The 25,248-nt window shown below is 55.1% G+C and overlaps 5 protein-coding genes across 5 annotated transcripts; 3 read left to right on the top strand and 2 right to left on the bottom strand.

Annotated features, from left to right (window-relative positions):
• Positions 1 to 16: 16 nt before the first annotated feature.
• On the top strand, positions 17 to 1,327 carry COL26b_007226 (uncharacterized protein; the record flags this gene model as incomplete). The annotated part of the gene is made up of 4 exons (XM_053180024.1): positions 17 to 439; positions 513 to 829; positions 896 to 1,169; positions 1,244 to 1,327. 4 exons carry the CDS (start codon positions 17 to 19, stop codon positions 1,325 to 1,327), a joined length of 1,098 nt encoding a protein of 365 aa, XP_053036086.1.
• A 3,097-nt stretch (positions 1,328 to 4,424) lies between these two features.
• Positions 4,425 to 6,074, top strand: COL26b_007225 (uncharacterized protein; the record flags this gene model as incomplete). Its single annotated transcript, XM_053180023.1, is given in 2 exon segments — positions 4,425 to 4,712; positions 4,731 to 6,074. 2 exon segments carry the CDS (start codon positions 4,425 to 4,427, stop codon positions 6,072 to 6,074), a joined length of 1,632 nt encoding a protein of 543 aa, XP_053036085.1.
• A 10,247-nt stretch (positions 6,075 to 16,321) lies between these two features.
• On the top strand, positions 16,322 to 19,125 carry COL26b_007224 (uncharacterized protein; the record flags this gene model as incomplete). The annotated part of the gene is made up of 2 exons (XM_053180022.1): positions 16,322 to 18,853; positions 18,913 to 19,125. 2 exons carry the CDS (start codon positions 16,322 to 16,324, stop codon positions 19,123 to 19,125), a joined length of 2,745 nt encoding a protein of 914 aa, XP_053036084.1.
• Positions 19,126 to 20,083: 958 nt separating this feature from the next.
• Positions 20,084 to 22,983, bottom strand: COL26b_007223 (uncharacterized protein; the record flags this gene model as incomplete). The annotated part of the gene is made up of 4 exons (XM_053180021.1): positions 20,084 to 20,248; positions 20,309 to 20,455; positions 20,504 to 22,739; positions 22,847 to 22,983. 4 exons carry the CDS (start codon positions 22,981 to 22,983, stop codon positions 20,084 to 20,086), a joined length of 2,685 nt encoding a protein of 894 aa, XP_053036083.1.
• Positions 22,984 to 24,234: 1,251 nt separating this feature from the next.
• COL26b_007222 (uncharacterized protein) lies at positions 24,235 to 25,035 on the bottom strand (the record flags this gene model as incomplete). Its single annotated transcript, XM_053180020.1, has 1 exon — positions 24,235 to 25,035. One exon carries the CDS (start codon positions 25,033 to 25,035, stop codon positions 24,235 to 24,237), a length of 801 nt encoding a protein of 266 aa, XP_053036082.1.
• Positions 25,036 to 25,248: the final 213 nt, after the last annotated feature.

Here is a 25,248-nt window from a genome sequence, read left to right as displayed (position 1 = left end):
CTATGCTCCCCCAGCAATGAAGGTTCTGAATCGCGCCGGGCTTGGTCATCGCGCGCGTGAGCTCGGTTTGCTGCCCGATAGGGTGGCATGGCGCAAGCCAGACGGGACATCAATCGCCAGTCTCAGCAACAAGATCCATGGGGACGATCCAGATCGGCTGCTTGCACTGCCCTTGTGCGATCTGGCGCAGCTCATATACGACGAATCGAAGGATCTGCCAACAGTCACTTACCTTTTTGATCATCGTGTGACGGGCATTGGGCAGGATGAGAAGAGGGCCTGGGTTGATGTAGAGAACTGCAGAACCGAGGAAACTCGGGAACTATTCGCCGAGTACATTGTCGGATGCGACGGAGCTAATAGCATTGTTCGGCGGCGTTTATTTGGGGACACGAATTTTCCAGGTAAAACATGGGACGAGCAGATTGTGGCGACAAATGTAAGTTTCCAGTGACACATTCTTCGCTGGCTCAAAGTATCATCGGGACTAACCACCGCGCCGCATCTACTAGGTATACTACGACTTTGATCAGTTCGGATACACCGACTCAAACTTCATTTTGGATGCAGAAGACTGGTTCATGGCGGCGAAAATCACCAAAGACGGTTTGTGGCGCGTGACATACGGAGACGTCTCCGGGCTGTCGACGGAGGAAGTCATCGCCCGGCAACCCGAAAGGTTCAAGAAGATACTCCCAGGGCAGCCTGAGCCCAACCAGTACAAGCTCGTTAGCATTGGGCCGTACAAAGTCCATCAACGCTGCGCCGAGAAAATGCGTGTCGGCCGGTTCCTGCTTGCTGAAGACGCAGCGCATCTTTGTAACCCGTTGTACGTCTTACCTATCTAAGTAAGCCTTTCATCGCGCATTGATACTGACGGACCGGCGTCCGGTAGTGGGGGCCTCGGCCTGACCGGCGGCATCGTCGATATCGGAGGGCTCTATGAATGCCTCTCTGGAGTCCTTACTGGCAAGGCGGACGAAAGCATCCTGGACGTCTACGACGACGTACGCCGCCAAAAGTACAGAGAGATAATCGACCCCGTATCCAGCGATAACTTCCGACGAATGTTTGCAGTGCCTGGTGACAAGGTACTTGAGACCGATGAGTTCCTAAGGCTGTGCAAAGAGGCCGAATCAGATCAGGAGAAAGCGAGGGAGATGACCAAGGTGAGTTTGGATGACAGGCCACCCAGCATTAGGGTTTGCTGATTTTTTCCGCCGACTTACTGATCTTGGGATAGGGCGCTCAAGCACTGGGCTATGACTTTACGCAGCACTACAACACGAAGACCAACGGCGTCAACGCCCACATTAGTCCTCATTGAGAGAGAGTCATGCGCGGCAGCAGTGTGCTTCTTGCCCTGCGCAGGGCAAGTGTTGCCGACTCAAGCTAAACTTGGTCAAAAGATAGTCCAGATGGAGGAGAGCAGGGCAGCATGAGGCTCGAGGCTGAATTTCGCAAGCTGCTCCTCGGGTTGATGAGTGTTTGTCTCTGCATGAACTGCCACCATAACCATTGTCTTGGAAATGTATAGCCTTGTCGCGATTCGTCCGTTGTATGCCGTAGCCCTATCACTGAAATGCCGACAAGTTGACTTTCTCACACGTAACCGGCAAATGACGCCGCGGAAGAGCTGGGTTTACTAAGCTTCAATCAACGCACAGAGACTGGTTGAGCTGAGCTTTACCTGGAACGAACTTGGAAGCGGACAGAAAGTCAAAAAGGATTGGATGTTGAAACGGGGACCGCAAGCTGATCCGTTTAATGTGTAGCAGGGCGAGGAGCAAACTCGGGGTTCCTCTATGCAAATCAAGGAAGGACCAAGCAGCAGCTGTCAAACGGACCCGACAACGAGGTAGTCGAAGGTAGGTGGTTGTCCAACTCTGCCTGCCCGGCTCACGGATCTCACCAGCACACGATCCCGTTGCCCTCCCACATCCCTGAAAGCTTCCCAGCGGCGGTAGGTTCCGGCAATGCAGGTACGCTAGCAACGGTCAGAGAACATTTAGGCCCTTGTGGATGCCATGACAAACTCCTTCTAGAGTCGGGGCAGGCTCCGCAAGAAGCAGGTCGTTTTTCTATGGTTGAACTTTAAAAAAGCCTTCTTTGTCGCGGAGCGGTCCGACAAGGGATTCGGAGGGTTGAACCTGCAACGTCGAGGTCATGTCTGAAGGGGAGTTTGCTCGCTCGCTCTGCTCGTCAGCCGCGGTTACTCACATAGGTTCAAGGACTGAAGCGCGCGAGCGCGCTCTTCTCCTTGTGCCAAGGCTGAGTTCGGGGTCGAGGCCTGATCCCGTGGATGCCCAAAGGAGACACGTGAAACAATGCCTGCCCGGAACAGGGCATAGCAGCCTACGAAAAACGAAGTTGTACGAGGGAAAGGACGTCGGGGAGGACTGAACGGCAGCGGCTCAGGTGGTAATATTAAGGTTTGAGGCGTCCCCGAGGGCGTTTGACGGCAATTGCAGCCCCTCGATAGACTGCCCACCGGCGGCTTCTTCGGGCGGGTTTCCAGTCGAGTTCAAGGGGGCGGCCGGGCAGCCGGCCGAATCCTTCGAAGGAAGACAGAGAGAGAAGGCCCGCAAACAACAAGGCAAGGGGTGAGTAGAGAGAGTGTGAGAGAGAGAAACGGCGGATAAAAGAGCAGCCCTAACAGAGATTTGTGGCTCAGACTGGCTGTTTCCATGGAACCTTACCGGGTCGGGGATGACGTCGGCTAGCCGACGCCACGGAAACTCTATTCATATGACGCCCTTTTTTTTTCGGCTGTATTTCTCGGTTTCTTCTTGGCTAAGCTCGCTGAGCCCCTGTTTGTTACTCGGTCCCTAGCTTCAGTCATATTTGACCAGACATGGGCTCCATCGCGGTTGATAGGCAACTAGTCAGACTCGTCGAGCGGACCGCGAGAAACCTGCGGGCGCCGACACGTTTTTAAGTACTCAAAAACACGTGAGAGACGTAGTCGTACAAGCCGTTTGCAAGTGTGGCGGTGATGGCGTTGCTAACAGTCCTACAACGGCAAGGTGCGTGATGCCGAGGCGGATCGTTCTGCCCAGTCCCACCCCTTCCGCGTCGGAAATTCTGCCCACGCAGCAAAATGGTTCTGTCTGCCCATCGGCGATCCCTGCTCTACCAGGTTAGGCTGGCGTTTGATGGGCTAGACTCTGGGCGACGGCTGCTTCGCTCGCTCGACTGATGCCACACGCACCGCCAGAGACGCACACCACCCACGCACTCCCTCTCACACAGGCTTCAGCCGTGGAATACACACATACACACACCTACCTGCCACACACAGACACACACACACACGCTCCAGAGGAACAGAGAGACACTAAGACAGGCTCGGCTTGCCTTGCTTTGGCACATTCGACCCCACCTCCCAAGAGTGACCTGAACGAACAAGAAGTGGACCCTGAATATCTCTCACTGCATTCTGTTCTCCTTCTCCGCCATTAAAACTGTGCTGGCTCCTCCCACACTTTGCGGTGACACTGGAAGTTGATGCCTGGTGCTGCTGCTGCCCGCCCGTAGCAGTCCAGTCATGATACCCAGTAATCAACCGTTTGACAACCAAAGGAACAAGCTTCGATCCGTTCCTTCTTGGGCACAGTCTCTTGTCCCTTTTCCCCAACCGTCTTTTTCTCGGGTCGTCTTCCGTGGTCGACCTGCCATGTCACTGCGGTAAACCGTTGACTGTCGACTAGTTGCTATTACCCTATATCGGACCAGACCAGACTCTTTTCCGTCAAGTGTCTGGCTATTTTTTTTAACACCTGCAAACACCAAAAAATCAATCCTTACCGCCAAGGGAAACAACAGATCATGGCATCCCCTGAACAACAGATGGACTCGCTGCGAGAGAACCTTAGCCGCGTAATTCTAGACCAACTTGCGGAAACGCTGCGGGATTATCCGTCCGGCAGCCTATCGAACCCGGTCCTCCGATTTGAAGCCTTCATTCAGGATGGCGAGACGGAGACACAGGGGCGATCACCCCGCTCTCCAGTCGTCTCGGTAAGTTGCAACTCCTCGGATCTCGCGGGCTGGAGAGCTGCTTTACTGCGGCTGCTGCGCGCGCGCGAAAACACGTTCCCTGCAGTTGATAAAAAGACTCTGTTGCACATTAAAACCTTGGAAAGATGGAAGCCAATTTTTCCGATTCGATGAAGATGATCAGGTCGAATTGCCAGCGTTGTTTTCCTCCCGGGGTTGTGGTTTGTTATCGTATCAGCCATAGTCAGAGTTGGTTGATTACGAGGGGTTTTGACAGCTAACCCGCCACAAACATATAGAAAATGGTCGATTTATCCGGCATTATATCACAGAGCGCGACACAGAGTCCGAATACGAGTAATCTCGGAAGAGAATCAAACGATGTAGCCACACCGCCCATTCTCGCCGGGCATGGCCATCCGGTGATGGAGGATCCCGGCGCATCGAGCAGCAACCAGGCGTTGGTACATTTACCGGCGCGACGCCCGCCAACCCAACTCGCGCCACCCATCGACGACGGAGGAGCGGGACCGTCATCTTCTCGGAGGAAAGGAACAGGATCTCTACGGCCTATCAGAGGAGTTGGTCGTGTTATCGAGGAGGAGCCTGACACCCAGCGTCAGATGCAGGTCGCCAACAGTTTTCCAAAGCGCGCAAAGATCCAAGCGGACGTAGTCTTTATCCCCCAGCAGTCTTCTATCGACAAATTCGTGGTAAGCATCTGGGAACAGATTCACGGCGGCATCAGCCTGGACCCGCAGAGTCTACTCGAGCAGTGGCAGTTGACGGCGACGGCGGCAACGGCAACCATCAACAATGCTGGTAAGATTCACGTTCCCGAACAGCTCGAGCTGGGTCTCTTGCAGCCGCCTACCGTGATTGACGGCACGATGGCCGAGGTGGACATGGAGGGAACCTTCAACCGCAGCAACATCTTTTGCCGAAAAGTCACGCAGGCCAGCCGCGCGTGCCGCTCGATCGAGGTCATCGTCCAAGCGCGATGGATCGAGCACTTTGACTCGTACGTGGATCTCCTCGCCATCACGAACCCGGGTATGTCTCCCACGAAGCGCCGGAAGGCGGCTCTGATCGAGGCGTGCAACGACTTTGGATGGTCAGAGAAGGAACTGCGCAACAAGATGGCCATCTGGCGCGGTTACAAGGAAATCAAGGACGCCGGCGGCTGGGCTGCGCTTGTTTTCGCCGGAATGGGTCTTTACCGCTTCTGCAAGTACCGCGTCGGCTTCAACCCGGACAGCATGCAGCGGCTCCGTTGCCTTCGGCCCCGAATCGAAGTTGCGGCGGACACTCTACACCCAACCTGGCGCCAACTGCTCATGATCGTCGGCGAGACGGCACAAAGACGGTTCTGCGGCCACCCACACGACTGGGTTGTTCGACAGGACGGCTCGGATCCGGTGCCCTTACGTTCGACATATCTCGAGTACGACCCGTATTTCAGCTTCGAACAGCTCGAGCACTCGGTGATGGACATGAGCGCGTGGGGAACAGACGACCCGCGGTGGGTGCCCCCGATCAACGCGGTGGCTTGCGTCCAAGGCATGCACACGTGTCACTCGTGCGGCCAGGAGCAGTCAGAGGACCCCAAGATCAACTCGTGCTACTGCTTCCCGACTCTGTTCGGATCCGGGCGTCGGAGCCCCTGCCCGGTGCAAGTGTTCCGGACGCCAGACGGGCGCAACAACGGACTGACGGCGCTCTGCCCTTTTGAGCGCGGCGCAGCGATTGGCGAGTTTATCGGCCTCATCACAAAGGACCTGAGAGATATGGACGTCATGGACAGCTCGACGGGCGTCCGGGCCTACCAGATCTGGCAGGGCCGGCAGGGAAATTTTACGAGGTTCGTCAACCACAGCTGCAAGTCGAACGCGCAGTTTCAACAGTTTGTCTGGATGAGCACGCAACGCATCATCTTGGTCAGCAAGGGCATCGAGGCGGGACAGGAGGTCACGGTGGACTATTCTGGGAGCTACTGGCGCGGTTTGGACAAAGAGTGTCTCTGTGGGGAGGCATGTTGCCGCTACAGGAATAACCGCGAGTTGCTGGCGAGATGAGGTCACACTACGTTTTATCATAAGACATGACATGGAAGCAGGAGCAGCGAAGGGAGCGTAAAGAAGAGAAGAGTCAGGATCGGAGTCAGAAGAAGCGCAGTCGGCGGAACAGCGTTAGCCACGCGGCAAGGGAATAAGGGATGACGAAAAATAAGAAAAAAATTCCATTTTCAACTACCGACGTTTTGCGACTTTGGGACTAGTCCAGGACTCCAGCCCATTGAACGAACATTCCATTTTCGCATTTCATGATGACTGAACCAATATGCAAAACCCGTATCCCGTCCTGCGAAATCCCGTGTCTCGGGCACGGAGACAAAGAGCTCAAAGAAGACTAGATAACAAGCCACAAAGGGACAGCTCCTGGCGAACAGACAGCAGAGGCACCGCCGCTTCAGGCAGTCCATGGCAAGAGTTTCCTCTTTCTGGAGCTGCCTGCAGAGAGCCAAAATCCGTCCGATGTCGCCGCCTTACCCGACCCGACACCTTTTTCCCCTTGAAAATGCACAGAGCATCCGCGAAGTGTCTTTCCTTGAACGAAGTTGCGAGCGAGGGTAAGCCCAGGAGCAGCCTGTCGGTAGATGAAAAAGTTTGCTGGCATTTATCGCCAGTCCGTGTCAGCTGTATTGCGGTGTTCGTGTCATTTAGTGGGTTCCAGGTTCGTGCCAACGCCTACGCTAGAGCGGTTAAAACGCCCCTTGAATTGCTCCAACGACCTTAGCTCGGTCCGCCCATCCCCGGCCTCCGTCACTCTGATCTCCTCTGATCTTCTCCTGGTGCTGTCATACTCAACCCATTTACACTTTGCTAGAACACAGCCTAGAGGGGGGGTAGACCGTGGCTGGCGGGCTGACCCGTTTCTTCCTTGCTGCTCCTCCTCTTCTGTGCCCCGTCCTCGTGGGAACATTGGGTTCCAGTTGCCTTCAGACACGCAAAATAGCACCAGCACCAGTACGCAATAGGGCGTGTGTCCGTTGTTGCTTATGTGGTCACTGTGGTGCGCGCCGCTGTGTGCTGCCCAGTGTCATATTAGCCAGTGTCTCGGGTTCAGGGTCTGAAAGCCCTGTCTTGGGTCCCCCCCCAGGCGATTGTTTCTTGAACGATCGCCGTGAAGTGGGAGATGACATGTCGCCATCTGGCGCATCCCGCCCCAGCCACATTTTCGTTGATAAGCTTCAGCGGCGCACAACGAGAGACTCACGGTCCCCCGGGACGATGATGATGATGGAAGCTTCACTTCTTCAGGACATAGACTCCGCGGCAGGTGTGTCCAATGTGTGTGTGTGTGCTGTCTTGGACTCTGTACACGGTGTTTTCCCCGAACATTTCCCCCCTTGGAATCCCTCGCTCCCGAAAACCTTAGCGGGTGTATGCGATAGCGAAATGGGTGTGGGACACACATAGGTTCGAAGCCGGCCGTTCTTCCGGGGGCGCGCTGTTTTTAGCCTCCTTTAGCCTCTTTGCGGGACTGTCTAGTAATCCGGCACGGTCTCCTCGTCAGGTCTGGCACCATATGGGGGCCGTCCACGATTCACGAACCGGTGGTGCAAAGAGTGAGAAAATTCAGATCTAGGAAGAGTTTTTTTGTCATCACAACTGACAAATCGTCTCGATTAAGCAGAATTTCTGTTTCTGGTGTTGTTTCTGATTATAATCTCCGCAACGGTGGCCTCATCTCGGCGGCCCCAGGGGCGCGCCAGTCAGTCAGGGGGTCCGGTGCTGATGGCCCCCAAGAATAACGACATAGGCACAGTAACACAACCGAGGGATCTTTCGACTGCCCCCCGCGCGCATTGTCGGATAGAGTCAAAGTGCGTCGTGATCGAGCTAAGCAGCAACCGGTATCGCCATCTCGTGTGCCTCGGGAGACGGACGGACGGCTCCTCGTGTTGTTCTCCCCTTACGCGATGCCTAGCTTCACCTTAGTCCGAACCGGTTGCCCACGCCAGGACTTAGACCATCATCCATCCCGAAGTTTGACAGTTTTCCAAACGGATTGTGGGAGAGGGAAACCGCTACAATCTCTCAACATGCAGAGCAGAAGAGTTCCCGCTCACGGGCGTGGACTGGCGGTGTCAGACGCAGATTGTTCTGTTGCTGGTCCCTCCCCCGACCGACAAAAGGTCTGGTGACTTGCTTCGTCGTCTCAGGCTACTGCAGAGACTGGGGCTGGGCAGTAGCTTTTTGTCACCAAAATTCCAGCACCATCTTTGGGCAGCTCGAACCGTACCGAACTCCCGCCGAACTCTGGCTGACCCAGCTGTGTTTGGGTCTTGGCGTCCCATGGTCCCCTCTGTTAACTTTGGGGCGGCCTTCTTGCTTCTTGACATGCTTCCACCTTTCCAGAAAGACGGGCTGATGGGCAAGACTCTGCCAGCTTCGCACCGCTATGACTTGGTATGGGCTTCAGTCCGTTCATGAGGGCTCTGTCGCCTAGCGCGTTTGAACTCCGAGTTGATTCCAGATTGTTTGCGATGACGAGGACGAAAAGGAGTTGCCGAAAAGCATAGCCGCGTCTCACCACACCCACAGTCATACACACAGTCAGTCAGACACACCTACCTGCCTGCGAACAAGTCTATGTGTGGGCTGCGGACTCTCGTGTAGCGATAGTGGTGCTGAGGATCCCGCCTACGAATCTCGGCGGAGACGCCCGTCGGGCACTAACACTCCTCAGAAAAGGTTCTTCAAGCTGTCTGAGCCCCCCTGCTCATCACTATCGAACGCACCCCGATCCCTCAATGTTGCCCTTTCTACTTTGTTGGCCCAAACCGCGGATTATCGTGGTTGTGATTCGTCCTTCATCCGTCATTGAATAGCCTACGGTTCTTATCATGCCGTCTTTTGCCCATCAAACAAACGACGTTTCTTTTGCATTGCGAGGCTTTCGGATGACAACTCGGTGGACGCTTGGGCTTCCCGATTGTCAAATCTGCCCGTTGCCCTGAGCTAATAATATCCAGGAGGCATCCTCGTCTCTCAAACCCCCGTTCGGAGCAGACTTTTTTTCCAATTTCTTTACGATGTGTACGAAGTGACACCAAGTATCCGGTGCTCAAACAGACGCAGACATCGCGTCTTTCCAATGCCTGAGACTGTCAATCGTTGATTGCTGTTGTCTTCTGGTTCAGGTTGGCCAGGGGTCCTGTGACGCGGAACCACACCTCTAGCAAGCGAGCACAAGCGCGGTTCCCGCGGCCAGGCTGACACCAACAACCACCTGAAGTCAGCCCCTCTCAACTAGATACTTCGCCCAGGTAAACGAAACGAAGATCATCGGAGAGGCCTGATGGCTACTAGCTCTGTATCTTAGTTGAATGAGAAGAAGAAGCAATGATTGATCCACCCAGGGCAAGATCCGGTGAGGCGTGAACCCGTTACACAAAGATCGATCCAGTATCAGCATCCGCGACACTACAACCCGGCTACGATCACGGCTCTCGCCAAGGCCCACTGGCGCCATCAACAACCAAGGAGAAGCCTACCAGACGAATGTGACGTTGCCATTCCCTATTCGCTGCCTGCCCCTATCTCCCTTCACCCGGGGGAGAAAAATCAGAACAGCAGACCAGGCAACTAGAGAAAAGGTATGTTGTTGTTGCTGTTGTCCGCCTGGGCAGACCGAAACGTCTTTCCCCCTAGAGCGACAGAAACAGCGAAAGACAACAGACTGGACTCGCAACAAGACGGAAGCGCCACACAATATCGAATTATAGCGAGCGACGAAGTCATACGCGGGACGACTCCGCATATCAGCTCATTCCTGAATAGCCTCCCTGCCCAAAGGCGGAGTCCAACGGGAATCCTGGGGGAGAAGCTGGAGTAGAGATGCCGCCGAGCTTCACACACCCCCTCCCTCCTCCGGAGACAGCATCGAAAGGGGGAATAGCAACCTGTGCGAAACGTGGAACGACGAGACAAACCACGCAAAAGGGAGCAAGTATTGCCGATGGGGGGGTGAGACCGTCCTCCTAGGAAAACTTAGGTAAATGAAATTTACAAGCTGTCAGAGTTGCACCGGACTACACTTCCTAGATCGAATGGTACACTAATGCGAGTATCGAGCAAAAGAAGGACGTTAGGGCAACTAGCGGCGCTACGATCTGGCAGCGAGACGACCGCAGCGGCCCAATCATCGGCTACTACGTCGTGATCTTCTCGCCGGCAGCTCCATGCTTGCTTTTTCCCTTGCCGTGCCGTGGGCAGACAGAACGGACACAGAAGAGAACCGCAGAGAAACATGAGACAGAAGAGACGCATGGCCCGTCTACTGCCGACCGGAGGCTGAACTTGGCACGGCTAAGCAGGGGCGGAGCTGGCCGAAAACTGCGAGGAATCCGAGACACAGAGATCGATCGCGGCAAAGTGTAATGACTTCCTTCTGGGGTTTGGAAGAAGAAAAGAGCGAGCCTCTAATCGTACCAGCTGAGGCTCTTCGTCGACTTCGCTAATGCAGAACTTGCAGAATCATCAACTTTGCCGACACGGGTCTTTTTAGCGAAACATAAGCCGATACGAGAGACGCGGACTTCTCTGAGACATTTTAGGCTTAAATTCCCAGAGACCGAATTGTCCCCCAACTCCCGTCTTTTCCGCTGTTTTCCGAAACCGAGTTTTGCTGATACATCTATGTAGGGAGGGTTCAGCGGTAAGGCTTTTGAGACAGCGGTCAGTATGCAGACGCAGTGAGCCTGTAGAACGTTTCTTCTGGATCTGGAAGGAAAGGGTTCGTTGACGTGGGGGAGAGCGGTGTAACGGAGTTGTCCATCAACGGCTATTCGTAGAGGTGTAAGTTGACTTTTCTTTTCTTTTTCCTTCTTGGCCTGCTCTACGACAAGTCACAAACAACATGCCACAGCGTGGAGAATAGTTGGCTAATACGAGATTTGCAGAGTTTGATAGATCCAGTTCGATGGTTTAGTCGATCAACGGCCTGAGCCGGTTGTACACCACAATACAACACAATACAACTTGAATGACTCGAAGTGTAGACTTTCCCATCCTTACGGAACCGGTGGGAGAATTTAGTCGAACGATTCGTGAATACAGCAAACTGTCCCCTAATGACGAAATAACAACTTTGACAAGGCGATGTCGGATAACAATAGGTGATTCGAACAGAAGTTTTCGGATGGATGGTTTCCAAAAGATGCGTTTTTTTTTGGGTAAGTCCGTTTGTCCCCGTGGTAGGTGACGAATAAGAAAGCGCTGGTTACAAGTAGAGGGGCTAATGCGAGATCTACAGAGCGTACAGGACTTCATGCACTGATGAGCGCATTTGCGGCGCATTTGGATAATGGGCTGAAGCTTGCGTGGAAACGCTCGCAAATTCGCAAAGGTACGCACGCTCTTTGAATTGTTCGGGTTTTTCGAGGAAACCCGAGTTGCTGATGCGACGACAAGAAGTAGTTGCTAACAATATGCAAGCTTCGCAATCGACACATCCGCCTAGAATCGAAAGAATCGCTAAGAATCGAAAAGTTTGATTAGAATCGGAACGCCTACTCTTCAAATGGTGAAGACGCGGCTGGGCGCCTTCAATATGGTACGGGAACAACATCGCTTCTAGTTACGAGACTGAAACTCACTTAGGAAATAGAAGCTATTTTATCTCGAGTGCGCTCGGCGCATGGATTATTTGCAAGCTATTTGAACGAGCGAGATTCTGCAAGAGCGGATGCCAGCCATGTAATCGGCCTCAGTTTCAATGGAATAAGGGAGACAGGCATAAGGGATCGGAAGGGCACCAAAGGACTTCGCAACCCAGCGCAGTAAGTGAAGAGTACATTTTCAATTTTAACCCAGAAAGTGTTGGGAATGAAGAGAATTGCAACGGATTAGACAGTGGCTAACTCGAGATCTGTGGGACAGGAACGTCAAACGTTGCTGAAGCTGGGTCGCAAACGCCGTGTAGGTGGCTATGTAATTGAAGCTTTTGTCGCTGTTATTCTCGGCTCAATTCCTTGCGATACAGCATTTCCAGTTGTGCGTCTAAGACTGAACCTAATTGCGGCCGTTCGTTGGAGCATTATGAGGGCCTAGAAGGAAAACCCCAATGATTCTATAACCTCCGCACGGTAAGTGAACAGTCCCTTGTTCAACTGTTTCCGGGAAAATGTTGGACGGAAAGAGAGCTTGAAGCGGGTTCAACATTGGCTAACGCAAGTCTTGCTGATAGGAACAGTCAATCTGCCAAGCCTAGGTGTTGACGGCGTGTACTAGGCTGACAACGCGATCTTCTCTCGAATCTGTTTGAACCTTTTTGTTTTGGCAAACAAGCCAGTCCCTCGTCTAGGAGATCGGACTTAGGCATCGTTCCCTCGTTGGAGCCGCATGACAAACACGAAACTTGGCAGATGACAATGTCGGGCGGCTCCCCGAGTGTACAGGACGGGTGAAACGTGACGGGTTGAACGAAATTGAATTAGGACGACCTTTTTCAATTCTCGATAACCCGCCAGAATCGACCGGCTTCGTCATAATTCAACTGGCTCGTGGCCTGTAGACGACTGTAGCACGGTATCTGGCCTGCTAGATGTGAAGCAGCGTCGAAATGGACACGCTGTAAGTAATTGAATCCGCAAACAACGATTTCGGGACATTCGCTTATGGTTTTCGATTTGCAGAAAAATAGGTCTCAATGATGGGAAATTGCGTTCTGCCAGCTGGAGCTCAATTTCTACAGTTGCAGGTCGCCGCGTGGGCAGGCAAATGTCTCACGTCGAAACGCAACTACAGCTACGAATACGAAAGAAATAAGCAAATGCGACTCAGACTATACAAGTTTCCGCCTATGTGCGAGGACTGTACAACTGGCAATCCGTCAAGTTTCAAGAACGGTGTTGCTCAGACTTCTGACAGGTTCCAACAACTCCTCCCCTTTCCCCCACAAGTTCGTTTTTCGGACGGTTGCCAGATCACGGTTGGCTGATTGTTTTCCAAATACCAGTAGTTCCCAATTGGGACTGTAGCGGACGGAAAATTATAGGAACACGTGCGAGCGCTACCCAGACGAGTGTTCCTTGCCCATTTCGCCGCGGAGATGCAACGAAAACGCGAAGTTCGTTGGTCGGATTGGCCAAAACTGCCTTTTTCTCCCCCAAAGTTCTCGAACGCGATCGATCACCCCCCGCCGGGCCTAGTCCCGATTCTGGGGGGGTTTGTTACCTACGAAACGGAAGGCTCCGCGAGCCTGCAGGACGGTACCGATGCAATACCCCAAGATGTGGCGAAAAAAAAATTGTAATTCAATTGCTGGTAATTCGTATGGGGTGTTCGATCGCATTCTGCTCTTTGGACATCCTCGGTCGCTTTAATGGCAATCGCGGAGGTTCAAAAGGTGGGAGCGTCGTTCGGCCTCTATGGTTACTAGTGCCACAACTTGGCCACTCTACAAGGGCAATGCAAGGACAATCAACTCAATTGTGTTATTGTAAGGCAATTGGGGAAGAGATGGCTTTTCTCTGAGCAATGATGATTTTGCTGGTAATTCGTAGGGGCTGGATCATGCCACCTGCTCTTTGGACCTGAGGCAAGTCGTGCAGGTTCGAAAGGTGGGCGCGTCGTTCGGCCCAACTTGGCGACTCTACAAGGGCGATTAGGTCGATTGGGTTCTTACAAGCCAAGTGCGAAAGAGGTGGCTTTTCTCTGAGCAGGTTAAAAGCAACAGGTTCCAATCGCTGGCAATTCGTAAAGGCTGGAATATCCCACCTGCTATTTGGACGTGAGGCAAACTGCGCAGGTTCGAAAGGTGGCAGCGTTATGCCCCCACGATTACTAGTGTCGCAATTTGACGATTCTACAATGGAAGGTTACTGAGTTAATTGGGCTGTTGAGTTGCGAAAGAAGTGGTTTTCCTCTGAGCAAGTATGCCCACTACCAAGAGTTGGTTTTGTTGGTTGGATGGATTGTGGCGCGCATTGCTGATTAAAATGTGCTCAAACACGCTCATGGGCGACGCAAAATGTACGACGCTGCGCGTATAATATGCGCGTGTGTACGAATCTTCTGCAAGTGTAGAAATGTACATTCCATGCCTCTTGGAACGCTCTGAACCGAATCACAAAGGGCAGAAACAATCGCCGGTCGGGAAATGCACGAAGTGGCCGAGAACGGACGAAACAAAGGAAACAGCATGCGCGGGAGGGCACAAAGCATCTGCAGCGGCTCAAGCCGCTCGAGCGCGTCTAATACGACGGCGACATTGGAATTGCCATCGTAAGCGATGATTTTCCCACCGATCGAGGTCGTTGACTGGTTGCTGACGCTCTGTAGGAAGCACTTCATCTTTGACCGAGGTTTGTAGCCTGCGATTGCGGCGCGAACAAAGAGGGCTTGCTAACCACAACCGCCGCAGATTGGTATCCGGATGTGCCCCTCGTGATCCAAGCCAACCAGTTAATCATCGGACGTCTTTCGGAAGGGTACCCGATGGCCGAGCTCGTGGCGGAGGCTGCGCGAAACGAAGCTGGTTGTTGCCCCGGGACGATGGCGGCGTACTTCCACCACGCGATTACGCTGGAGCTGGCGTGCCTTATGAGCCACGACACGGTCCAGATGGCGATTGTAAAGGGTATCCGGGTATGATTATCATGTTTTCGATCGTGAGGGAATCGGCGTTGGTGAGCGATGTTTGTTTGTTTGATGGGAATTGTTTCTCGGGCGGAAATGTCGGAATCGGCGCGGAATTCGTGTCGGAATGAACAGGGCAGCACGGCGTTTGAGGGTATCGTCGATAGAAGCGCTAGAAAGGGAAATACAACCTGTATGTGCTTTTGGATAAGAGATATAGTCAGTATCCATCACAGCCTTACATTCGGACGACATCAAAAGAAGCACGGCACGCCCGCAAGGGCCCGGATACGGTGCACCGGGGAATAAGGGTCTGGGCCAAAAGCAGCATCTCCGTACCGGATTTTCAGGGCCGGCACGGAGGGCCCCGGGGGAGTTTCCAGCATTCCTTTCCATGGGGGGACATGAAACCAGTGCGAACCTCCGGAGGCACGTTTGAGAGTGGAAGCAAGGAGGCCCTTTCTTGTTACAGGTGGCGGACGGTGGAGAACGGTGGAGCAACGAGATTCGCCAGTCGAAAAGGAGAGAGAGTGTCAGGGATTTGGTGTGGTCTGCGATTGCACAACCACAGCTGATTGCGCAGACGGCTTGGAAGGGAAGGCAAGGGATGGAGAAAGGAGGGGAACTTTGCCGAGGAGCATGTCAGGGGTCATTGGCCAACTGCGTCGTGGGAGACGGCCAAGGGTGGCGGTGCTGATGACATAATTTCAGCCCCCTGTCCCTTTGGATAACGTGCTGATACAATGGAAGTGATTACATAAGGCGACAAAGGCCGATACGCGGCTGCCTCTTTCTCTCCGAGTCCAGAGTGGGGGGGGCTCCCTCCGTATCCACGGTTCTCATTGGCAGAGGTGAACAGGCCTGCGTAATCGCCCAGATCTGTTGAAGGTCGTTGATTGGCTTTAGTCTCTCGCTTAGTGGGACAGCTACAGGGTCCCTTCTTCAGTGAGCAGACAGAAAGGACAGTGGGCAGCCACGCAGCTTCAGCAGGCACTCGGGAGTTCGAGTCCCTGGACGGACACTAATGCGGCTGCCACAGCACTGTAATGAGGTCCTTTTCAGCGGGTGCAGTTTAATTCAGCGACTGCAGTGCAGCACGGACGGGACGACGGCCTGCTGAGATGGTACCGGACCAGACCAGGACCCGACTGCCACTTTGGAACAGACTACTGGGACGGGACCCGACGGCAACGCCTCCAACAAAGTGAACCTCGAATAATCAATTACCAAATCACAGATCGCCAGCTCCGTGCTTTCGACACGACCAGACCTCCCTCATCGACCCCTTCACCTGCTGCCGCCTGCCGGGATGGTATCGTGACAACGACACTCGACCCGTCCTCCTCCTCGCCGCCCCGATAGACTCTAGACCCGGTCAATGTCTGCGCGTACCGCAGCGGCATCCATGGGCGCGCCTGTTCTTCGATAGTACTCGACTGCATTGCGTTGCGTTGCATCTCATCTGCGCCTGCACCCACGATCCTCACACAAAGAACACATACACTCCTTCACTGCCCGGACTGCATCTCCGGCTTCGACAACCAATCTCGCTCTTTCGCCGCTGCATCTCTTGATGCCTGCCATCAGCCGCCCTCTATAACCAACCAAGCACCCTTTCGTCATCGCAGAACCCCTGATTCCGGGGCCACCGAACACACACACACACACACGCCACGATGCCGTCGGATCGCGACCACCGGTACGAGTCCGTACCACCAATCCCCTCGTACGACGAAGCCCTCGCCGTCGGCGGCCCGGCAAACCCGTCCGATTGGAACCCCCCGCGCTCCCCGATAGACGACCGCTCACAGACCGAGACCGAGTCGCAGTCCCTGCTGCACCGCAATGGCGCCGCAACCTCCTCCCGCCGCCCCGGCGGCTACCGCCAACCAACGGTCGAGACAGACGACGAGGACAGCTCCTGGAGCGACGACGATGGCGACGAGACGGCGTACGTGCGCAGGGAAATGCAGGAGCTGGAGATTGGCGAGCCCGACGACAGGTCGCGCTCCTCAATATGGGGCAAGAGGATACCTTTCGCCCTCTCCCTGTCCCGCTGGAAGTGGTCTTGGCGATGGCGGCTGCCAAGGATACAGCGCCCTACGATCCGGCTACCATCTGGTTCCAACGACAATTCCAACGACGGTAACGATGCGAACACGACCACGACGTCAGCGAGAAGGAGGCTGCGGGAGGCTTTGCCAAACTGGGACAAGGACAAGGCGCGGGCGGCCATTATAATATTCATACGAGTCTTTGCCATCCTGTTTGTCATGGGAATTCTGTACGCCCTGTTTATGAGCGATCTGTTTACGAGCATGGCGAGGAGGATGAATGGTGGCCTGCGCTTCAACCCCGAAGACGTGCGCCAGTTTGTCCAGGGCAACGTCGAGGCCCGCAGGCTGCGCGCCTCCGTGGCCCATTACACAAAGTACGCCCACATGGCAGGAACCGAGGGCGACTACGCCCTGGCCATGGACGTCGAGTCCATGTTCACCAGGGCCGGGCTGGATTACGTCAACATCGACGAGTACTACGTATATATGAACTACCCGAAGGCCGGCGGACGAGCGGTCGAGATACTGGGCGACGACGGCAAGGCGAAGTGGACTGCGAAGCTGGAAGAGGAGGAAGTGGGCGGAGAGGCCGCGGGGCACCAGACTCTGGTCTTCCACGGTCTGTCCAAGTCCGGCGACGTCAAGGGGCCCCTCATTTACGCCAACTACGGCGCACGATCGGATTTCAAGAAATTGGCCGACAGCGGGATCGACACCAAAGGCGCGATTGCGCTAGTTCGATACTACGGCCCGCAGGCGAACCTGGCGCTGAAGGTCAAGGCGGCGGAAGAGGCCGGCTTTGCGGGGTGCATCGTCTACAGCGACCCGGCGGACGACGGCTTCAGGATGGGAGATGTTGCGCCCAACGGCCGCTTCATGCCTGCGGATGGTGTCCAGAGAGGATCCGTCGCATTGTCCAACTGGGTGATTGGCGACCCCCTTACCCCTGGCTGGGAGAGCAAGAAGAACCTGCCGCGCATGAAGCCGGACGAGACGCCAGGCCTGCAGAAGATTCCGAGCTTGCCCCTCGCGTGGCGTGATGCTCAGATTCTGCTGCAACACATCAAGGGATTTGGAGAGCAGGTGCCGAAGGAATGGGCAGGTGGTGTCCCTGATGTCGCCGAGTGGTGGACGGGCAATCTCTCATCACCCATCGTCCGTCTCAAGAACGACAATGACGTCGTTCAGGAGAAGGCTATCTGGAACATCTACGGAAAGATTGAGGGTATCGAGCAGGACGCCAAGTCCATCATCATCGGCAACCACCGCGATGCCTGGGCGTTTGGCGCTACCGAGCCTCACTCTGGCACAGCTGTCCTCATCGAGATGGCGCGCATTTTCGGATCGCTCGTCAGCAAGGGCTGGCGCCCACTTCGGAGCATTGAGTTCATGTCCTGGGACGCCGAGGAGTACAACATGATTGGTTCCACCGAATTTGTCGAGCACAACGACGAGTCGCTCAGAAAGAACGCCTTCGCCTACGTGAACTTAGACGCTGCTGTCGCAGGCACCGAGTTTCACGCCGCAGGCTCTCCCGTCTTCAAGCAATCGGTGCTCCGCGTGATTGACCGCGTCTTTGACGAGAACCTCAACAACACCCTGCGCGGTCTCTGGGACCAGCGCCAGGCCGATCTCGAAGAGCTGGATATGAGTGGTGACTACGTCCCCTTCCAGACCATTGCCGGCACGAGCTCTCTCGATCTGGGCTTCCGAGGTGCTCGCTACCCTAAACAATCCAGCTACGACAACTACGAATGGGTTCAGCGTATCGGCGACCCAGAGTTCACCTACCACGCTATGATGGGTCAGATCGTCGGCCTTTTGGTTCTCGAGCTGGCGGACAAGCCCGTCCTACCATTCGACATGGTGGGCTACGGCGACCGCATCGAGCGCTACGTCAACGACCTCTCCAACTTCTGTGACCGCAGCAACATCGACAAGGCCAAGTTCTCCATCGACCCCTTGAAGAAGGTTGTCGACATCGTCAAGATCGGCCTCAAGAGCTTCGCCATGTGGGAGATGTCGTGGGAGTCCAACGTCATGGGCGGCGGTGGCTGGGAATCGAGCAAAATGGGCGATTTGCGCATCGAGTTCAACACGCACATGGCCGATTTCGAGACGGCGCTACTAGACCTCGACCAGGGCGGCGGCGTAAGTCAAAATTCATTCCCGATACTCTCACACCAAACAGGCTAACAAGAACATTCAAGATCCCGAACCGCGCCCAGTTCAAACACGTCGTCTACGGCCCCCAGGCATGGTCCGGCAACCACCCCGTGACCTTCCCCGCCATCCGCGACGCCGTCGAGGCGCGCGACTGGGCCCTCGCGAGCAAACTCGTCGACAAGACGGCGCAGATCCTCCAGAACGCGACCGCCATGCTCCAGACGTGGGAGAAGGAGGCCAAGGAGAAGGGCGACTGATCCCCGTTTTAGCAATATCACCACGAACCTCTTGTCGTTCCATTGTTGTCGTTTTTATCTCAATTCTTTTTAAACTCAAGCCCCCTCACGCGCATCGGTTTTTTTTTTTGTAAGAAGAAAAAAGTCTCGTCCCAGATTAAGGGGCGACTCGCCCACTGTCACCACTGTCACCGCAACAGCCCTGTCCCCTTGAGGCAAGGCCGGTGACCTCTTATTTTCCCCTTGTGTTCTTATTCGGAAATCTTATACTGAAGCTCGAGTCGCGCGGCACGGATTGAGGACCGTCCTGCGGGCCGTCTGCTTCGTTTGGCATTGCATGGAGTTTACGGTGACGGGGGGGCTTCTCGAAATTCAGCTTCATTCGTCGTTTGTGCTTGCTAAATGAGGAAGGTAGTACGCTTTTGCGCCCCATTGGGTTGGTATGCAGTTCTTTCTTGAATATACTACCCAACTCATATTGAAAAATGATTGGAGAGTGTGGTGAGAGATGTGTGGTGCAGCGCTTTGAAGTGAAGTATGTTGGGTTCTGTCGACGTCTCGGAGGTCACCGCGATTCTTGAGACGCATCCGGGACCTAGAAGCTCGACAAGGAGAAAACCTGGGAGTTACTTGAGCGCTGGAATTTTATAAATCATGCAGTACATCAGAGGACTTTTTTTTTCCAACAAAATACTTGGGATTGCATGCGCTTATCGTATGAACACGACGTCTCTTTTTTTCTTGCTCGCGACAACTTCCTTTACTCCAACACTATTTGCTTCCACCACTACTGATTACGACAACGACACTGCCTGCCTCCTACTCTCCTCCGACCCTGATCCTTCATCTCCTCGTTGCATTCTCCTTCCCCTCTCATTCGCGCCCAATCCGTAACAGTGTCGTTAAATGTGAATATGATGAGAGGGTGAAAACGTGATGACGACTGTGACTAATCAAAAAAGATGGATGGCGGGTCATCTCATTTGGGGTAGAGAACCAGGCCTTCGTACTGCCTGCTCTTGATGCTCTCGAGGATGTGGTAGAAGTGACGCTTGCTGTTCTCAATCGAGGCCGAGTCCTGCTGGTTGCCGGCGAGGTTCGAGTGGATGAGCTCGATGAGGCCGTTGAGGTACTTGGTTGTGACCTGCATCGATGTCAGATCGGGGTCCGCCGCCGTTTTGGGGGTTAGAGGGATGCGACTTACCGACTCGTTTTGCTGGTCAAAGTAGTAGACATATCGGTCGAGGATCTCGACGAAGAGTTCGATGGAGGTGGCGGTCTCCATGCAGGAGTCAGCGACGCGGAGGGCTCGTTGGAGGCACTCGAGGACTCTCTTGCCATCGCGGTACAGCTGGAATGTGTCAGTCAATGTCATGAGATGCAGGGCAGGTGCACTTACGCCAGTCTCGTCTGCCTCGCCGTTGGCAGCCATGGGCGTGGCCCACCATAGGTGACTGGCAAGGTAGACGGCGCGGCACTGGTCAGGCTTCCTGAGGAGCTTGCTACCGTGCTGAGCGCACTTGGTGATGAGGGTGTCGTAGTTCTCCTTGTCAAAGTTTCTTGTCTGGTGCAGCGCCGTGGCAATAACGCAGACCGCCTGGAACTGCGCCTTGGAGTCTGTGATGGCCTCTTCATACACGGTGAAAGCCTGGGCGAAGAACTCGTATGCGACCTCTTGGAACCCAGTCATGTCGGCTGTCTGGCCGGACGCGCAGAACAGGCGGAGAGCCAGTTCGGCCGCGCCGGCACCGTTCACGCGGGTGTACAGAGTGCTCAGGGCAGAGTGCATAAACTTGAAGAGGGCGTTGCTCTGAGTCTCCCAGTTGTCTTCATAGTGCTCGCGCAGCTTGAAGCGCCGCGCCAGTTTCATGCAAGCTGTGATGAGGGGAGGTGTTGTTGTGCGGATTCTCTCGTTGCCTTCAGAGTACGCCTTGCGCGTCATCTGCAACAAGCGGAACTGTGTGTCATTATCCTCGCCGTTGATGAGATGGACAATTCTGGCCAGCCAGCCTTGCTCCTCCAACGTCTCGTCGGTCTCGACATTACGGCGCTGTGCCACGCCGGGGTAGTTGTTTGGCGGCTGAGAGCCCTCCTTGATGAGCACCTTTAGCACTTCTAAGACGTTCTCCAGCTGGCTGGGTGTCGCGATGCGCGTCTGATGTTGGAGAAGGGTCCTAGCCACTTCGCCAGCCACCGCTCGTCGAGTCGGGTATGATTGCGATTGGAACAGAGGAACGTAGGTAGGGAGGGAGAGGGCGGTGAAAATAGAGAGGTATCGGTTGAGGGGGGCTTGGAGCAGGGCCAGGAGGCTCTGCTGGGCCTGGGGAGAGTGCAAGTCTGCGTTGTTCGCGTTCTCCCTGACCTTGATGGTGGCGTAGTCGAGGATTTGGTTGACAAAGTCTAGCCTCTCGGGGTAAATGTTGAGGGCCAGGTTTGTCAAGGAGCAGAGCAGGGCTATCGTGTCCTGAATAGGCAAATGTTGCGCCTCAACGAGGTTCTTGACTTGGCTGAAGAAGATCTCGTAGAGCTGGACGTGCTCCGGAATGCCCTTCTCTGGCGCGCTGCCGTCCCCATTAACGGCCGTGCTCTCGGTATCGGCGATGGACGGTGTGGGCTCTGGCGGAGGAAGATCTTCTTGAGCACGCGCCTCGTTCTCGCTGGTCTGCGGGTTCGTATGGGCTCCATTTTCGTCGAGGTCATCCAGTTTCCTGACTTCGTCTCCGGCTTCTGATGGCGCAAGCGTGCTAGCCGCGGCCGACTGGCTCTCCTTCTTTAAACTCGTCTTCTCAAGCAACTTCACAAGAGCCTCCTCCTCCACCTTGGCTCTGTCATCCTCCGTCTCATCCTTGGATTCGCGCTCGGCGTAGTCTGACAGGCGGTCCATCAGGCCAATGACGATGGCCTTGACGTTGACGTGGGGGTTGAGGCGTGACACGGCCCCTAGGAATTGATCAAGGGTGTGGAGGTGGAAATCGTCGGGGAAGACCTGGGTAATGACCTCGAGCAGATATTCCTGGGCCAAAACATCGCGGCACTGCACCACCTGCTCCAACAGGGGCGCCAGAATGCCAGACTTGTAAGTCTCGAGGTCTACCAGCTGGCTGAGTCGCACGATGTTGCTTCCCACCAGCAGCTGCAATTCCTTTCTTTCTCTCGTCCGTTGCTCGCGTTCGCGGGAGTGGCCCTGATGCTGCAAGCGCACCCAGAGCTTGTTCATCTCGACAAAGTTGGTGAGAACGAAGTTGATTGAATCGGACAGGTTTCCCTCTGGGCCATCACCATCGCCCGAGGGGAGGTAGTCTCTGGCCTGGCCAGACAGATAATACCTCAAGAAGAGGCCGCGGATCGGGTGTTGGACACCTCGGCTCATGTCCATCATGTCCTTCATCAATTCCTTGACGGGCGCATCGGGGATGGACATATAGGCGGTACCGACGGTGATCATGAGATACATGCGCGGGATGATGTTTCCAGCATACTGGACGAGCTCGTAGAGGTCGGCGAGGTGGTTGACGGGGTGGTTCTCGCGGAGGTGGACTGACAGGTAGCGCAGGGCATCGAAGACGGCCATGTATAGTTCGTAGTACTGCTTCGGACCCAGACTGCTGGTGCGCAACTCGGAAACGAGAGTCGAGCTATGCGCAAGGAAAGAGATGATCAGCATTGGCCATTCAAGGGTATCGCGAGTGGGAGCAGAGCTCCGGTCGAGCTCCCGGGGATCCGGTGATTGGGGATGACGTACCAGCACTTCAAAGCATCCATCAGCTTGCTTGGAGTGTCGAGGCACTTTCGCATGAGGGCGGTCTGCTGGCGCACTGCGACCAGGGCATCCTCGAGGAGGCGTGCCTGGTCCTCAGGCGGAACGGGAGTCGCAGACATGTCGAGGTCGAACCGGCGGGGTAGCTATCGAGGCGACGTAGGGGGTTTGGAATTAGTTCATGGAGGAAGAAGCAACGAGGGCCTCGGAGGTACGGTAGGCGACAGCAATGGGGATCGAGGCAATTGCGCGGCTGGGATTGGGTGGCGCAAGCTGATGGTGCGTCGTTTGGCGCGGCTGGGGATGGTGGAGGACGTCGGCGGATTGAAGGGCAGAGGTGACGACGGTTATCGCGAGAGTTGGCTGCTTGTGCTTGGCTGCTGGCTGAGGTGCTTGCCTGGGAGAGGCAGATGAGGTAAGGTCGGGCTGTGCAGGTGCTGCGGCGCTGCTCGTGCTGCTGTTGCTTGGGTACCTAGGTAGGTAGTAGGTACGGATAGGTACCTATGCTGTGCCTGCTATGGCCTGTGACTGTGGCACATAGCTCTGTCCAGCTCGGTGCCAGCGCTGTCGGGTGGCTAGTGTGTCGGATTATCGGGCTGCCTAGATGCGAGATTATGTAATGACGGGATCCACCAACAGGAGAAGGCCTTACGTAAGGAGATCCCCCTCGGTGCCTTACATAAGATTATCACGTCTGCACGTGATCGGCATGCTGCCAAGGCGGGGCACTCGCCGGAAGGAGGAGCTGTGACAGACGTGGACCTGCGCTATCAAGGTCCACACTCGAGTCCCCGGCTCGACATCCATGTCAATCCATCCCATCCCATCCCTCTCCAACCGCCTCTCCAACTGCAGCCCACGCAGCCGCCCCAGCTCCAGCGTCTCCTCCGGTCTGCTTTATTAGCCTCGTCTGGTCTCACTCACTCAGCAGCTGCTTCACGGTCCAAGGGTCTCGCTGGGAGACACGAGATATTTCAAACCTCGTGACGGAGTCATTCAAAATCTAACACGCAAGCTACCCTGCGCTAACTGCCTACCTAGGTTCCGAATGCCCTCGGAACGGAACACCTTGGGTTTCGTTACTCGTCGCATTGCACTGCGCTGTTGCTCTGCCTGCAGCTACCCAAGACCAAACGCCCACAAACGCCAGCCAGATTCATTCGTTCTTCTCCGCGTTCTCTCCAATTATTCTCCCCCCAGCCCACCATCCCCGCAGTCAGTGGGATGGGTTCGTTTCCACCGAATCCCCGAAGTGGCCAAAGCACGCCCAAAATGCAACTCGCCCCCCATCGCTTTCCTTGTCCCAACGCCAACACCCTCAATGCCAAATGCAAATGCAATTCCCCGGGTGGTCGACCGGGCAGTTTGGATCTTCAAGCCGAGGCAGCTGCCTTCGCGGGAAGATTGCAGTCTTCCCGCAGGAAATCGACCAGCGCTGTGTCGATGGACGCGGAGAAGGCCGCGAACAGCAACGCTGTCGACGTCGTTGGCGCCCCGAGGTAGCGCATGTGGGGGACGACCTCCAGCTCCGTGAGGCCTTCGACTGTTTTCAGATCCGCAATCCACTCCATGCTCTCGTGCTTGATGAGACTCAACAGCCTGAGGTCTGACACCTCAAGCTGCCGCCCGCCTTCCCACGCATTCTCGGCAGGCTTGCCGCCGTCCACAACCACCCGCAGCTTGGGAATGATCTTGTCCAGCCTCCGCAGGTATTTGCACATGTTGGACCAATCCGACCGGTCGCTATCCGTGAAATGCAATGGGCTCGCCTTGCGGATTGTCACCTCTCCAATCATGGCCCGCGACCGCGGTGTCAGGTCTTGGAGAAACGGCACAACCGCCTCGATGTCGCCGTCAAAGTCGAAATTATGGAGGCCGAACAGCATATGGCTCGTCTCGCGGTGGACCTGCTGGTTGACGGCCATGATTGCGGTATGCATCTTCGTCTTCGCCGCCAGGTGGTACGTCGTCTCGAAGCAGGTCCGTTGAAAGGATCTCTGCATTACTCGGTATTTCGACCGGTTATACGTGCCCAGATTGGCTGCGAATAGCTGGTGCATGGCTTTGTTGCGGATCGCAAGTTTCTTTTCGCCTCCGTCGTCCAGAAGGTGCTCGTAAATCATCATGCGAATCTCGGCGGGAATCCGCATCAGCAAAGACTGTTCTTCGTCCATGTCGTGATTGGTGTTGAGGCTGACGTTCACAACCTTTGACTCGGAGGAACGAATTGGAGAATCCTCAAACTGCAAAACAGCGATAACGGAAAGCATAAAAGGCTCGAAGATGAGGGACAGAAAACGAGGGATAGCCCGGCAGGCGCTGGCTAGGAGCCATCAGCTGGTCTTATGGCATCTTTTCCCCTGCGACCTTCCTTTCCGAATTGAGTG

Source organism: Colletotrichum chrysophilum (assembly GCF_026319265.1).
Source record: "Colletotrichum chrysophilum strain AFK26 chromosome Unknown scaffold_57, whole genome shotgun sequence".
Lineage (NCBI taxonomy): Eukaryota > Fungi > Ascomycota > Sordariomycetes > Glomerellales > Glomerellaceae > Colletotrichum > Colletotrichum chrysophilum.
Note: the sequence above shows the minus strand (reverse complement) of the source record. Positions and strands in the feature narration are given on the sequence as shown.